The 14,737-nt window shown below is 32.6% G+C and overlaps 1 protein-coding gene across 2 annotated transcripts; it reads right to left on the reverse strand.

Annotated features, from left to right (window-relative positions):
• Positions 1 to 1,182: 1,182 nt before the first annotated feature.
• LOC112526046 (U11/U12 small nuclear ribonucleoprotein 25 kDa protein) lies at positions 1,183 to 6,360 on the reverse strand. 2 transcript variants are annotated; one of them, XM_025136425.1, is made up of 5 exons: positions 6,157 to 6,360; positions 2,628 to 2,865; positions 2,430 to 2,535; positions 2,058 to 2,157; positions 1,183 to 1,780 (listed from the first exon to the last, which is right to left on the reverse strand). In XM_025136425.1, exons 2-5 carry the CDS (start codon positions 2,860 to 2,862, stop codon positions 1,685 to 1,687), a joined length of 537 nt encoding a protein of 178 aa, XP_024992193.1. In that variant the 5' UTR covers positions 2,863 to 2,865; positions 6,157 to 6,360; the 3' UTR covers positions 1,183 to 1,684. The 2 variants fall into 2 exon arrangements, with proteins under 2 accessions (XP_024992193.1, XP_024992194.1); XM_025136426.1 differs by lacking the exon at positions 6,157 to 6,360 and adding an exon at positions 4,291 to 4,343.
• Positions 6,361 to 14,737: the final 8,377 nt, after the last annotated feature.

A 14,737-nucleotide genomic window follows, 5' to 3' on the forward strand; every position in this document is an offset into this window, starting at 1 on the left:
AGGGTGCGTTTGGTGCGCAGACAAGACTGGACAGGACAGGACGGGACAGGACAGCTGTTCAACGTTTGGTAAGACAGGACAAGACAGAACATGCTAAAATGACCAATTTACCCCCAGCAAAATCGTTTCAATTGAATCAGGCGCAAACATGAATCAGAAACCCTAAATCGCCGAATTATAACAAGTTTAAGAAACAGCAAACCCTAAATCGAGTTATGCAAAATCGAGAATGAAATCAGAAACCCTAAATCGCCGAAACCCTAAATCGCCGAAACCCTAAATCGAGTTATGCAAAATCGAGAATGAAATCAGAAACCCTAAATCGCCGAAACCCTAAATCGAGTTATGCAAAACAACAAACATGAATCAGAAACCCTAAATCGCCGATTGATGAAGGATAGGTAGGGTGCGATGGTGTACCTGATGTGACAAACCCTAGATCGTTCAAACAGCAAACAGCCGATGGAAAGGAAATCGTCGATTGATCGGACTGCCGTCGCCTCTGCCGTCGCCGGTCGCCTCGCCGGTCGCCGATTGATGAATGGAGGAGCGATGGAGAGGTAGGGGAAGGCGGGAAGGAAGCGATGGTGAGGGTAGATTAGTAAAAAATACCCTGTTCTACTTAGTTCCAGGGGGTAAGGTAGAACACCCGTGTCCCATCCTTGTTCATGTTAGTTCTACTTAGTTCCATTTAATAACACACCAAACATGGGACAAGTGTGTCCTGTTCCACCTTGTCCCACGCACCAAACGCACCCTAAAGGTTTACTTTGTAACCGTTTATCGGATCATTTTATCTTATAGAATAAAGAGGATGCAATTAAATTAGGTTAGTATTTTGATATCAAATAATAAAAGCAATATTATAATCTCAAATTTAGTCTCATGTTGTTCTACCTTTTTTGGTGGAACAAAAAAACTCAAAAATAGTTTCACCCAATTTTATTTTTGTCACATGTTGTCCCATCTCATTTTTGTCCCATGGCACGCCATACATGGAATGATTTATTTTTGTCTCATCTCGTCCCACCCAATCTGCATACCAAACACATCCTTAAAAAAAACGTAGTTGAGTTCCAAAGTTCAATAAATTAAGGAACATATATATCATCCCATTAGAATCCAACGACATTTTTGGTCAAAATTAGTAAGGGTCAAACCAATATCAAAAGATTCAAACACGACTCAAAAGTGACTTAAATATACACGATCATTCATTTCTGAACAGATGATAATAACATCTGGTTTTAAACCTCAAGTCCGGGCCCAGTTCAGGCCTTAAAACCCCATCAAGCATTATTTTTGTTGAAAAAGCCAGCCAAAGCCCATGCCTGAAAAGCCCGGCCTCAAAAGCCCAAGCCCGACCTTGAAAAGAAAAACCTATGCTTTTTGCAACAAGCATCCAAATACAAAAACGTGCCTAATAAGAACAAGATTGAAAAACTGATTTTAAAGCCAAAATTCATAGTTATTAGTTCATAAAGAGCTCGGCTGGATGGGTTCAAAACTCCGGTAGCAATGGTAGATGCGAGCACTGTGATAACCGGTAAAGATTACACTTTGTGGAGCCATGAAAATAGCCTCCTTGTAGATGCAGAAGCCTCCCCTAATCTTGCAAAAGCCTAAGTTGAATGCTGGTCTCTTGGCCCTCTGTTATATCACAACAATTTAAGGATTGGAAATTTCATTCCCTTCTGTTGAGACCATGAAAAAATCGATGCTTTCTTCTTCGTGAATGCCGCTTTGAAGCCCTTGACATGACATATGGGATAAAATGCACCTATGCAACAACATTCTAAATTAATCAAACAAATATTAGAGCAATTTTGTCTTGGTATCACATAGAATGGTTTTGAAACTCGAGTATGCAACAAAATTTTAATTTGGCAGATCAAACTTCTACATCAATGGCGAATTGGTTTTTTGTAAATAGGATTCATTGCATCGTTAAGTTGGGCATCTATGGAAAGCAGTAAACTGTGATTGAAAGGCATTTTTTGGGGGCCAAAAACCCATTTTGGAAGAAAAAGAGTGGGTATAATAGTTGATGCAAGTACCTGGGAGTGATTACGCATGCCATGATCTTGAAGGATTGCATCATCGTTAAGGAGCTTTTCATTGTGATATGAGAGGCAGAAGTTTCGCCACACATGCTTCCTGAAAACGAAAAACCACCAAAATGGAAGCTCAATGAAACACGAAATCAGTTTTTTTCAGAAATTTCTGAAAAAAAATCATCAAACAAAAGAAGCATATATGTTTTACAAAAAGATCATGAAAAAGCAGCAGCTAGATAGTATTTGGCCATGACTAACCACAAAAACAACCAAAATAATAACTAGCATATAGCTCATCCAAGAACATAACTCCAGAAAGGTTAAAAATCACAAACAGAGAAAAGGATATATGTAAAACTTAAAGGGACAAACCAAGAAATGTGGCGATGACCCATCTTTGACTGCTCCATTTCGTTGATTTTTTTCTTGATGGCAAGTTTCAAATCCTTGACTGTTGCAGAATTCATCAGTGCCACATCTGTGTTCAATACAAAGAAAGAACAAGCAACCAACAATAGTTAGCGATATGATGAGCTGAAAATAAGAAGCTAAGCAAGCATTATTATGTACCAAAAGATGTGTTGTCCAATTTAAGTACAGAAACCCTCATAGCACTGCCAAGTTCCAAGCTGATTAGGGTGTCAACATCTGATAGAGTCGGCTTTTTTGGTACATCCGCAAGCACAGGATCATCGAGGAGGGCAGCTAGTGTTGAGTTTAGCTTTGCCTTCTTGACATTGTTACTGTTGTACTCTAGGGCCAAATTGTCATCCTCTTTGACGCCACTTGATGTTGGTTCACTCATTTACTTCAAGAATTTGTTAATCAGGAATTCAGAAAATAGTCCCAAGGCAACCTTGCTAAAGTAAAACATACTGAATGGAATAAATTAGAATTTGCAAGTGGAAAATTTAAATACCTCTTTTAATGTAATTAGCAATTGAGGATTTTCAGATATCTACTAAAACAGTATTCCACACAAATTTAATGGGTCTGGTGTTTACGTGCTTGGTTGAGGATTTGCAAACGGTTTTGTGTATAAGGCATTGAAACAAAGGTTCCCATGGTTCTAATCATCAATCGATGACAAAAACAAATTAACAACCACAAGCAACATTCTGTCCAAAAAAATTCAGCATTGGCATACGTTAAGAATCACATTTTCATGGAGATAACCAATATTGAACCTGGCTCAAAATTCATGGGAGGTCTGTCTGAAATAAGCAGTTCTTTCTGGACTAAGCGTTGACTGTTTACCAAGTGTTCTAGATCTAGCTGCGACTTACAAAAATTATCATTATAACCATCTATATGCTGAAAATGATGAGGCTAAAAGTAAGATTTATCCATTTTCAAATAATCAGAAAATTCCCAGGCATTACGAAAGAGCATGGGTATATGCCACATTATGGGTGCGTTTGGTACACTCAACAGGGCAGAACAGAACCGGGATCATTGTTCCACGTTTGGCATGACTTTTATGTGGAACAAACAGGATCAGAGTGGAAAAAGTGGAACAGGCCTGTTCCACCCCACCCCATGGAACAAGATGAAACATACCTATATTTTACCTATATAACCTAAAAATACTAGTCAATTCTCTTCTAAAACATCAAATACTCATCCCTCTTCACATTTTATTCATTCTTTAAATTTTATTTATTGTATGTTATGCTCTTTAAACTTTTACTTTACTATCCTCAAAATATTATTTTTACATGGTTTCTATATTTTGATTAATTTATGTAAATTATTAAATATTAATAATAAAAAAACATAGAAAAGGTATAAAATAAAAATTAAAATGAACAATTATTTTGGTGTCATTTTAATTGTCTTGATGAAAACTTTCTAATGATATATTTTGGTATAACAAATATTTATTTCATTATAAGTAAATAAATTGCATAAAAGGAAATACTCTCTTAATTCCATGAAAGGGTCACAATGTGAGTGCCTTAGGCTTAAATACATAGCAACGCTTTATGCTGAACATGACTTCTTATTATGGATTAAACTTTTTGAGACTGAACCTTCTTGTTGAACATAGAGGCTAACCTAATGAAATTGATTTAATGCTTAGTTGTCATGCCATAGTGTATACAGGGAGCCTATAGAAGTTAACCAAAGTGACCTGAGAGTTTTTTTTCATGCAAATGATTGTCCATGGAAGAGCTTAACACTAGACAAACCCATATTATGCTTGACATTATTTTGGTTTCAATTGCTCTACCATTTAATCACGTGCAGTGTCTCCGGATGTTCTTGTATAAATAACTTCTCCTATAATAGAAAACCATTAAACTCCTATAATAGAAAATTAAAAAAAAAAAAGAACACGGACACATCATCTTTTGTACAGTTCATATAAAGAACAGGTTAACAGGAAGTAGAGACTGATATACACCAAGAACAATCAAGGGAATACTTCAGTACTTTAACAATTCTATGATACTAAAGCTTCGATTATGATCCCAACTCCCAATAATCTTGGATAAGGGTTTATTAACGATGATGGTATAATACATGATATCCGACCATATTAAAGCCTTCAATACATGGCCTCCGGTAGATAAAATAAATCCAATGCTGATGCTAGCAAGTTTGTGTATGCTGCTATTAGATACATATGCTAGGAGGAGAAAGGGGTAGTGGTAGTAGTTTAATAAAGATGTAACAGCAGTAGTTAAGATGTGCAGGGGGATTATAAGACTTTTGAGTAGCCTGTTGTATAGGGGTAAAAAGGGGAAAGCGCATTAAGAAGTCTGTTAAATAGATGAGAGGTTAGGAGGAGAGGACATTCTATTTTGTAAACACTGCTTGGGCGTGAGTCCTTTGGAGAGATTCTGGCCTCTCGATAGCCAGAAATCCTTTGTTAATCTTTAGGTTGTGAGTAATACAACCAGAAAATTACCATCAAATTTACTGTTTTGATCGGGTGTACATCAGTTTGACACTTGAATTTGTAAGAGCATATGATGAGAACCCAAACGAGTTGAAAGTGCATCTATCATTATCCTCTTTCAATTTGTTTTTGCTTTTTGTTTTTATGTATATTTATGATGAGTTAGGATTTGAAGGGAGCAAGACAGGAAGGGGAGTCGATGGATTGATTCATTGATGGCAAGAGAAATTGAGAGGAACAAGGGTAAATCAGAAACAAGATACGCCCTGACCAAAGTAAGAGTAGGGTATCTTGTGTATAAGCTGGTAAGAGGACGGTAAGGAATACAGTGGAGCAATACATCAAACACCTTATGCACAAGAAACCAAACCATACAAGTACAGAACTCAAATCATTTCAAGTTACAGATTCAGAACTGATACCGAAAAGGGAACACTTTGGTAAAGCGCATAACAATACCCTGTTTAGGAATGCAGGCAATCATCTAAATTACATATGTTCCAATTCAAAGTGAAATCCCAAAACCCCCAGTTTCAAGCTCCTTAAGCAACAGTGACCCAGGATTTTTGTTAAGCAGGTGCACCTTAAAATCATATCAAATACCCGCAAGGTCACTTGGTGTGTTTTTAGCCGAATTCCGCCTTTGAGGGATTTTATAAGTTTTTTGGTTGATTTCGAAGGATTTTTTAAGTTTTTTGATTGACTTCGGGAGAATTTTTTGGTTTTTTAGTTGATTTCGAGGGATTATTCAGTTTTTGGGTTGATTTTGTATAATTTCCCAACTTTAAGGATTTGATTCCCGTTATCTTTTACTTTTGTTTCCTAGGTTTCTAATTTTGTTTTCTTATGCATCTAGGATTTTAGTTCTAAATGGAAGCTTTGCAAATTAAAAATTAGCTAACCAAATTTAAAGAACCCTAAATTGATTAAACAAATTAACATCAACAAAACAACAATTAATGTTGAGAAAACTAAAAATAAGCTAAGAAAATTCGCATCAACTTAACAGATACAAGGCAAATCTAGGCAAAAATATAGGTCAAGAGTCAAAACTCAATTACTCAGATATAAAACTCAAAACAAACAAATAGATCATATAAACAAATCAATGAATTCATGTAAACATAATTGGCAAATAACTAATATCAAACTGAGCACAAAATTTTAAATTTGAATTAGGTTTTAAGACAAAACCTGAATGAGAGATTGAGAGAGTGACCGAATGAATGTGAGAGAGAGGGAGAGTCGAGAGAACTGGTCGGAGCCTGAAAGTGAGAGAACTGGGGCAGAAGCTTCAAGCTTTCAGAGGCTCTCGTGCTCTCGTACTATAATTATCAATCCATCAAAATAAAATCTATAATGCCCTTTATGAGTAATAGAGAGAGTGGGGGTCGGGATAAAGAGATGAGTGGTGTGTGACTGTAGGGTGGGGGCGTTTTGTGTGTGTTGGTCGGTGGGAGGGGATGAAAGAGAAGGGGGGGCGAGATGTAGGGAGGGAGGGAGGGAGGGTTAGAAAGAAAGACTATGGAGAAAGTTGCAGGTGGGTCTAGTTGGGAGTAATTAGGGGGTGAAAGATAAATCATTAAACCGGTAATAAACAGTTTTTGAATAATTTAAATTTTTATGACTTATAATAAGTTTATAAATAATTTTGTAAAAAAATATAAGTTGTTTCAAATAAGCAATTCCAAATACCCCTAAACCTATCTAATCATGTTGATCGCCATCTTTTTTTCTAAAATACCACTATCATTTTATTTTATTTTTAAAAGACCTGGAATTTCTTACAAGTCATATTTTACTTGCGGTGTCAGACTTTTTCTGATATTCTGTGAAAAAAATCATCTTTCAAGTGTAATTGCAACTTGTGGTGCCGCGAGACATATCCAAAACTGCAACTTGTGTTTTCCTCTTTTTTTTACAGGTATAGGTCTATAAATTTACATTTTTTCTCAATAATTACCATATAGAGATTTCTTAGTTTGTACAGGCAAATTTATTAACTCAAACCTGCAAAAAAAAAAAAAAAAACAAGCGATGGTTTTGTGTCTTGCGGAAGCCCAAGTTGCGTTTTAGTCCCGCGGCATTGCAAGTTGTTGTTTTAGACTGCACTGCAGGGATAAAAAAAACATAGAATATGTCATAAAAATTCAGACACTACAAGCAAAAGTGGATTGCAATGTCAACCTTGTGGATCAGCGGACAAAATTGAAAACAATGGTGGCTAATTTTTAGAAAAGGTAACCTAAGATGGCTATTTAGGTTAATTACTCGTCTATTGGGTGAGAGAGATAGAGAAAAGAGAAAGTTGTAGGTCTGGTAAGGGAGAGGAGGGCGATGAGTTGGGGTGGGGTCCGGTCTGTTTCTGACATTTTATAGGTCATGGACGAGATATGAAAGGGGCCATTGATAAGTACGAAAAAATCAATTTATTATTTTTATTATCAGAAATAAAATTGAATTAAAAAATATCAATGATTCATATAAAGTCGTTTTTCCGAGTATTTTTAGACGCAAAATCAATCAATAATTACCTTTAAACTAGTATTATCTACCATATCATCTTTAAATAGAATCGCAAATCCGTTCCACAACTAAACATATTTTATGATACACCTTTAGTATATAGATTATCATTTGGGGTCACAATACTGATTGTTTAGAGTAGCACTTTATATAAACCAATTGTATATATGTCACATCATGTTAATGTTTTTTTTATAACAAATTTAAAGTTTCTTAGGGTTAAAATATAATTTTGGAAACCATCAATCTTATAATCAAAAATTATTTTGGTTGTACTTTGAGATTTTATTCTTATTTTAGAGATATGAGAGTACTTAAACTTCATGCACTCAATATTAAGTAATAAATAATCAATAATGTATGAAAAAAACAATGGTAATTTTGATATCTAAATATAGATATAAGTTGAATCGTCTCATATGGTTAATAATTCTTTTTCAAAATAACAAATCTACTATATTCTAATACAATAATAGAATTCATTTTAGATTTTCATAGTAAATACATTTTTTTTACAAAAAACAATAAGAAATACTATAAAATGAAACTTTTTCACATATTTTCTTCTCCAATATAATTAACTAAACATATTTGGTCCCTTAATATAATGTTAAATTCTTTTTGAATCATATTAGAAACTAAAAAAAATTGTGTCCCTTTTATTTATTAATAATTTTTTAGCAACTACTATAAACTATATATGGGGAAAAAAATTGGGCCCCTATTTAATTTCTTGTAGGCCCTGGGCATATGCTGGACCCATCCTCTCCAAGAATGGCCTTAGGTGGGGTTGTGGTTAGGTGGCTTTAATTAAGAAAAAAGACAAATTTATTTAAAAAAAGAAGAAGTTACAGACGAAAATGTCCCCTCCGTTAACTGGACTAACAAGCTCCGTTAGAGAGATGGACTTGGAGCTTGCGTTTTTACATACCATAGGTATCGAAAGTGTAATAAATACTTTTAAGGAACAGTAACGGTGCCAACCAATAAACCATATGAACCAGAAATGTAATTTACTCAAGAAACACATTTCGCTAAATCAAAACAACTTTGAAATTTTTTCCGCCACCGAATCTATCCAAAACCTTTTTTTATATAACTTTTATTCTTTTAATTTTACTTTGTTCAAATAAGTTCAATGTTATTTTATTGAAAAGATTTATTGCAATACAATTATTTTTCTACTTCAACGCTACACCAGAACTCAGCAAAATATCTTGTGATTCCCATCCTCAACTTGACTCGACTATATTACATAAAATAGGTTTCTAAAACGTTATTGCATCATTGGATATTTTAATAGAGTATGTAATATGACTTAAATTTATATAATGTTATGTTTAGGCCACAATAAGAGGTGAACCTAATTTTTTTAAGTGGTGACACAATTTAACTATAAAAAATACCTTTTTTTTTTTTTCCTACAATGTTAATATAGATCTGTTGGTTGGTTTCTTGTTCTTTCATAGAAGAGACACATGTTTAAGTCATGTCGACGTATATGGCCTTTTGTACAAAGGCATGAGGGTTTACCATCTTAGCCATTAAAATCTTATGTTAACATTTAAGCTTTAAAAACTATTTGATAGCACCCCTCATAAATGTAACTTTTCCCCTTTATGACAAAACCATGAAGTGGTGGCCCGTGCCACCGTATTATTCTATTTGGATCCATCCCTAGAAATGGTGCTATAATAAATTGTTATGATGAAATTAGACGATATAACAAATTATATCAACAATGTGACAACTTAATATAATACAAAAAATAAATCGATTTATTAGTCTTTTTATAATGACAATTTTAAAAAAATATCTTATATAAAATGTTTTTATGAAATAACATAGTTTTTAATACATCATATAAAGAAGTTGATTTATATATTTTTTTTATGTACTATTAAATTGTTTAACTTTTTGGTAGAAGATGTAAGGTAGCGTAACTTCGTCATAATACAATATTACGATACCATTTATTTTTGAATTTAGTCTATGTTTTCGTTTAATCCTCACGGTTTCACCCTCTTATTTTAGGCCATTTGAACAAGTATATTGATTTACAGCCTAATCCCTTTTTCTTTTACCAGATTTGACGATTTGTCGATTCCCAATTACACTTGCAAATTTGTAAATTTCTTTTCCTTAGGTTTCTAATTTACGATTGATCTCTCCTAATTAGAGATGGCCAATTAAGCATGGCCCGGGATCGGGCCAGATTTAAAAAAAAAAAAAAAATTATTTCTAGCTTTCTAAGTGTATTTGATTGAAAATCAAATTACAAATTTACAATAAAACATACTTTTTTAAGTGTATTTGATTGAAAACCAATTATAAAACTATAATAAAACGTAATTTTTAAGTGTATTTGATTGAAAACCAATTATAAAACTACAATAAAATGTATTTTTTAAGTGTATATGATTGACCTAATTAGGCTTTTTAAAGTGTATTAGAATAACATTAAAGTATTTTTATCAAAAACAAATTTAAAAAAATATATAAAAAGAAAATGTTTTTTTTTAATATATGACGGTTTGGGCCTGGCCCGGGACCGGTACTGGTTACCGTAACCGGTTGCAAGTACTTTTAACAGCGCTTTAGTATTTTCGACGAGACCGTTCCGAATTGTTACTGTTTTAGCCGAGAACCGATTAAGCCCAACCCGGGACCGGTTTTTGCCATGTCTACTCCTAATCGGTTAGTACTAATTTTGTGATTAAAGTACCAAACATGACTTTGTTTGATAAGTTTCCTACACATTGTTCTCTGCTTACTATTGCCCTTTAGAGATACATATAAAAGTTAAGAGTTGGGGGAGAATTCGACCTTAGAATCGGACTAGGGTTTTTTGAGAATTTGAGGTAAAAAGAGTTGGTAAACTCTTATATGCTAATCATTTCAATTTAACAAGTTAATTATCAGAGGAAATTGATTGTGAAATAACTGATTGAAGATTTTGTTTTGAAAAATGACTTTATATAAGTAAAATTTGTATGTACTTAGAAGTAAGACGAGTATCCTACCTAATTGTTAGATTAAAATAATGGAGAAAAAAAAGGGGCTTTCCTACCCTTTCAGGGTCTAACACCTGCCTGGTGCTGGAAAGTCGAAAGGAAAAGTGTCATAAGCTTTGAATGGAATCCCCGGTAAACGGCTTTGTCATCTTAAGACATTTTTGTTTGTTTTAATTTGTAATACTTTTAATATAATATATGGTATAAACTTTTATATTTTGTTTTATTTATTACTCTTCAGAACTGTTTTTCTACGATAATAAATTAACATTATAGCGGAATGTTCAAATAAGAAGATTAAATATCGTGAGAAAATAAGAAAAAAAAATTCATTAGTAAATCATCATAAAACTCCATTCGAATATCCAGAAATGAACCTATATATATATGTATAATCTGTAATATTGGTTTAATTCACATATGCATGTTGAGATAGATTTTTTCAGATCTTATCAATGAGCTCATATGAATCTTTTATTAACCTTTTTTTTTACCTTCTCACGATATTTAACATGTCGATAATATTATATAAACGTTATTATTTTATAAAATTAATCCTGCAACAAAAATAAATAAAAATTTATAAACTGGGCTCTAATTAATATGCATGTTAAGAGAAGTCGATGATGCATGATGCTATTGCTATATGTGGACCAAACAATGGACTGAGAGACATGCGAAGAGTGGGTTTTATTAAATAAAATATTCAATATTTATTTGAAGCTATGAATAATAAACACGTGAAGAATGAAGCGGGTTGTTGAATTGAATTTGGAGACGTATTTTGTGGTGGGTAACTGAGCATATAGGATAAGGCTTGTTCACGTGTCATGTGCGTCACATGTCATGTATTATTCAATTATTAATTAATTAATTTCTCAATTATATATATTTTAACTCTAAAATGTAAATTAAAGATGGCAACTGGCAAGCCGCAGGGTAACAGGGAACCAATCGTGTCCCATTTTCGATCATCATCTTTGTCACCATCCCATTGGGGAACCGAAATCCTTTAACAAGATTTTCCTTCGTTTATTTTTCTAAAAAATAATAAAAATATATTATATAATTATAATATAACAAATATAAAATATGGGACAAGATAAAATATAATAAGACAATACGTGTTTACAAAGTAAGATTACATGTGATACAAATGGTCAGAAGGACACATGCAACATGTTTATATTATATAGGATTACGTGTTTTGTATTACATGTGATCTTCAAACTTTTCATATTTTTAAAAATTGGTTGTCTTTTTTGTTTGATCATGTTTTTATAATGCATATCAGGTCCTTTCCTGACATATTTTATAGGTCATGGGTGAACGTAAAAACATGATCCATTGCAAGAAACAAGGCTTTTAGCAACGACTTTGTCGTCGTTAAAAGTCCATTTATCATTATAAAGAGTATATAACAACAATACGTCGTTGCTATAACTTGTGGCGAAAACATATCATCGCTAAAAGGCGAATTGTCAAATCTCACTTTTCTTGTACTAATCCTCGGTAAGTACGAAAAAAAATTCAATAAATGTTTTTAATTAGTATAAAATTGAGTAAAAGAGATGCTAATAATTTACTGATGAAATAAATCTTATTTATTTTTATTATAGATGTATAAGAGATTACTTAAATTTGCGTACTACTTATTAGATATTTTGAAACCAAGAGTATAAAAACTATGGTTGATAAATTTTTATAAAAAGTAAGAATTTTTTTTAGTCAATAACAAGAAATATGTGTTATTTTGATACAAAAAGAGAATTCATATGTGTTACGTGAGGTCTATGAAACCAATGTATTATGTGCTATCTTATATAATTTTTAATCTATGGCTATAATTTAATATAATGATTAACATACATTTGGTTTACAATGTGTTTTGTTTCACATTTACTCGGTTCACAATGTCAACTTTTGAAGTGTTTGTGGAACAAAAAATATATGTAAATTTTTTCACATTGTGAACTTTTGAAGTATTTGTGAAACAAAAAAAATATGTAAAAAAATTTCACATTGTGAATCAAATACATATGAAATAAACATATTATGAAACAAATATATATTAATCGATACATTAAATATTATACTTAGATAGGAAAATAGGTCAGTTTAGACAAAACCTTAAGATAAAAGTTCTCACGAATCTTATAAATTTTAGAGTTCTCAAATAATTAAGCATGCATATATATATATATATAGAGAGAGAGAGAGAGAGAGAGAAAGAGACTTGAGATCATGTGAGACCAGATTTTTACATTTGAAACTTCATAGCAAAATACTATGAAACTAACCTTCATAATGTCTTCTTATGAAGTTTCAAGTATAAAAATATGGTTTCAATGATCTCACAAAAAAAAAAAATTGGTCTCACGTGAACCCAACTTTATATATAATAAGAAACATCGAATCTATACCCTTTTAAAATGTAATTCATGTTTTTATTTTAAATTAAAAATGATCAAGAGTTAAAATCCTATTTTATATTTCTTATATTAACTTCTATTCTCATAACATCTTTCAGTTTAAATATTCATATGTTTGCTTCATATGCCTCCAAATGATAATTTTCTTCTACAAACAAATAAATTTAATATTATTTTTATAAATATATAATTTAAAATATTAAAAATAATAATAATTAGGCTATAAAATAAATAAGAAAAGGGGTCATAAAATCATCATGTGGTAGGATTATGTAGCCTGGTGGGCCCAAACAACCAAGAAAGACATTTTACAACTGAATATATACCGTAAGGATTAAGACATAGTACTACAAAACGGCAAGAGATATATACGGTGAAATTTAAGTAACATATTCTACAGATGAATATCATACAGCTAAAACCATTTCTTCTAATCTTGCTGACTCAGAATTCTCTCGAGCTCAGTAGGCCTGCAAGGTATCACCACAACTCCTTCATGGTTAAACCCGTACTCTTCCGCCGCTCGCTCAAATAATCTTACCAAAGAATCGCGCTTAAGATACGACACCGGAACCACAAACCTCCTTTTCTCGTAACCGTCCATTGCTATCACCGGAAAGTTCCCCTTTTTCACGTCTTCAGGTATGACCGCATCGATAACATTTCTAGTGAAAAGTCTCTTTATTCGCAACTTCTTTACCATCCCAACGAAAATCCCACTGTTTTTTCGACATATATATGGCGGCATAAACGATGGTAATAAGAATGTAAGGTTATTGGAAGGAGAATGTAAGCAAGGGTTTAGGCATGCAAGTGCGCACGTATATATGGGGTCGTGTCCGTGGTTGTGCGATTGAGAGGACGGGTTTTGTGAAGCAAAACTCTTGCACATGGTGGGTTCCTAAATTGGTTATTAGGTATGTCTCTTTGGCCGGCTAATTACTCAGACGTTGCTTCTTTTGTAGTGAGATTGGAATCTAATCGAGTCTTTACTACTTATTTCAAGTATTTGAATTCCGGTCTTAATTTCACCAATTGTTGGTTACAACTCGCATATCATACGTTGATAACCATATAAATAAACAATGTTAAATCTACTTAGAGTTTTTCCTAAGTTATTCAACTAATCTATCTAAAGTTGATGATGTAATGAATGATCATGTAGTTCATCATTTCTTTAAGGTATTTGTTGAAATAGTTGGATAATTAGGGGCTGTTTACCTAAATGCTTACCCGATAAGTGTTTATCGTTAGAAATCAACACTATAATTTATTTTATTTGGTAAAGTTATAGTACATCAAAACGTATTCCATGCAACAAATTTTCTGGTAAGCGCTTACCCACCGGGTAAGACTCTCCATCCTTATCTTTGTTCTTACCGGGTAAGATTCTTAGCCGTTATCATGTTCATCCGGTGAGAAAAATTATCTGGTAAGTACTTACCGAGTAAGTGTTTAATAAACGGTCTCTTAATTAAATAAGAGTGTTAGGTAGATCTAGTTAGTACCTTTTATTCTGACCAAATAGTTACCGAATTCTCTTGCTTCTATATGATCATGTTATACGTTTTAATGCACGTGTTACATATTGTGGTTCATTATTTTGTGGTGCCAAATCTTGTCGCTCATTTTCAATTTGATTTCTCTATCAGATTGAAGAACATTTAATAATTCTTCGTCCTTTTCTATTTCCTTCAACTTCTTTTTCTTGGAGTCCAATGAATGTGAGAAATATTTAACCCCATATATATATATATATATATATATATATATATATATATATATATATATATATATATATAT

This window comes from Cynara cardunculus (assembly GCF_001531365.2).
Source record: "Cynara cardunculus var. scolymus isolate 2C chromosome LG 13, CcrdV1, whole genome shotgun sequence".
Taxonomy (NCBI): Eukaryota; Viridiplantae; Streptophyta; class Magnoliopsida; order Asterales; family Asteraceae; genus Cynara; species Cynara cardunculus.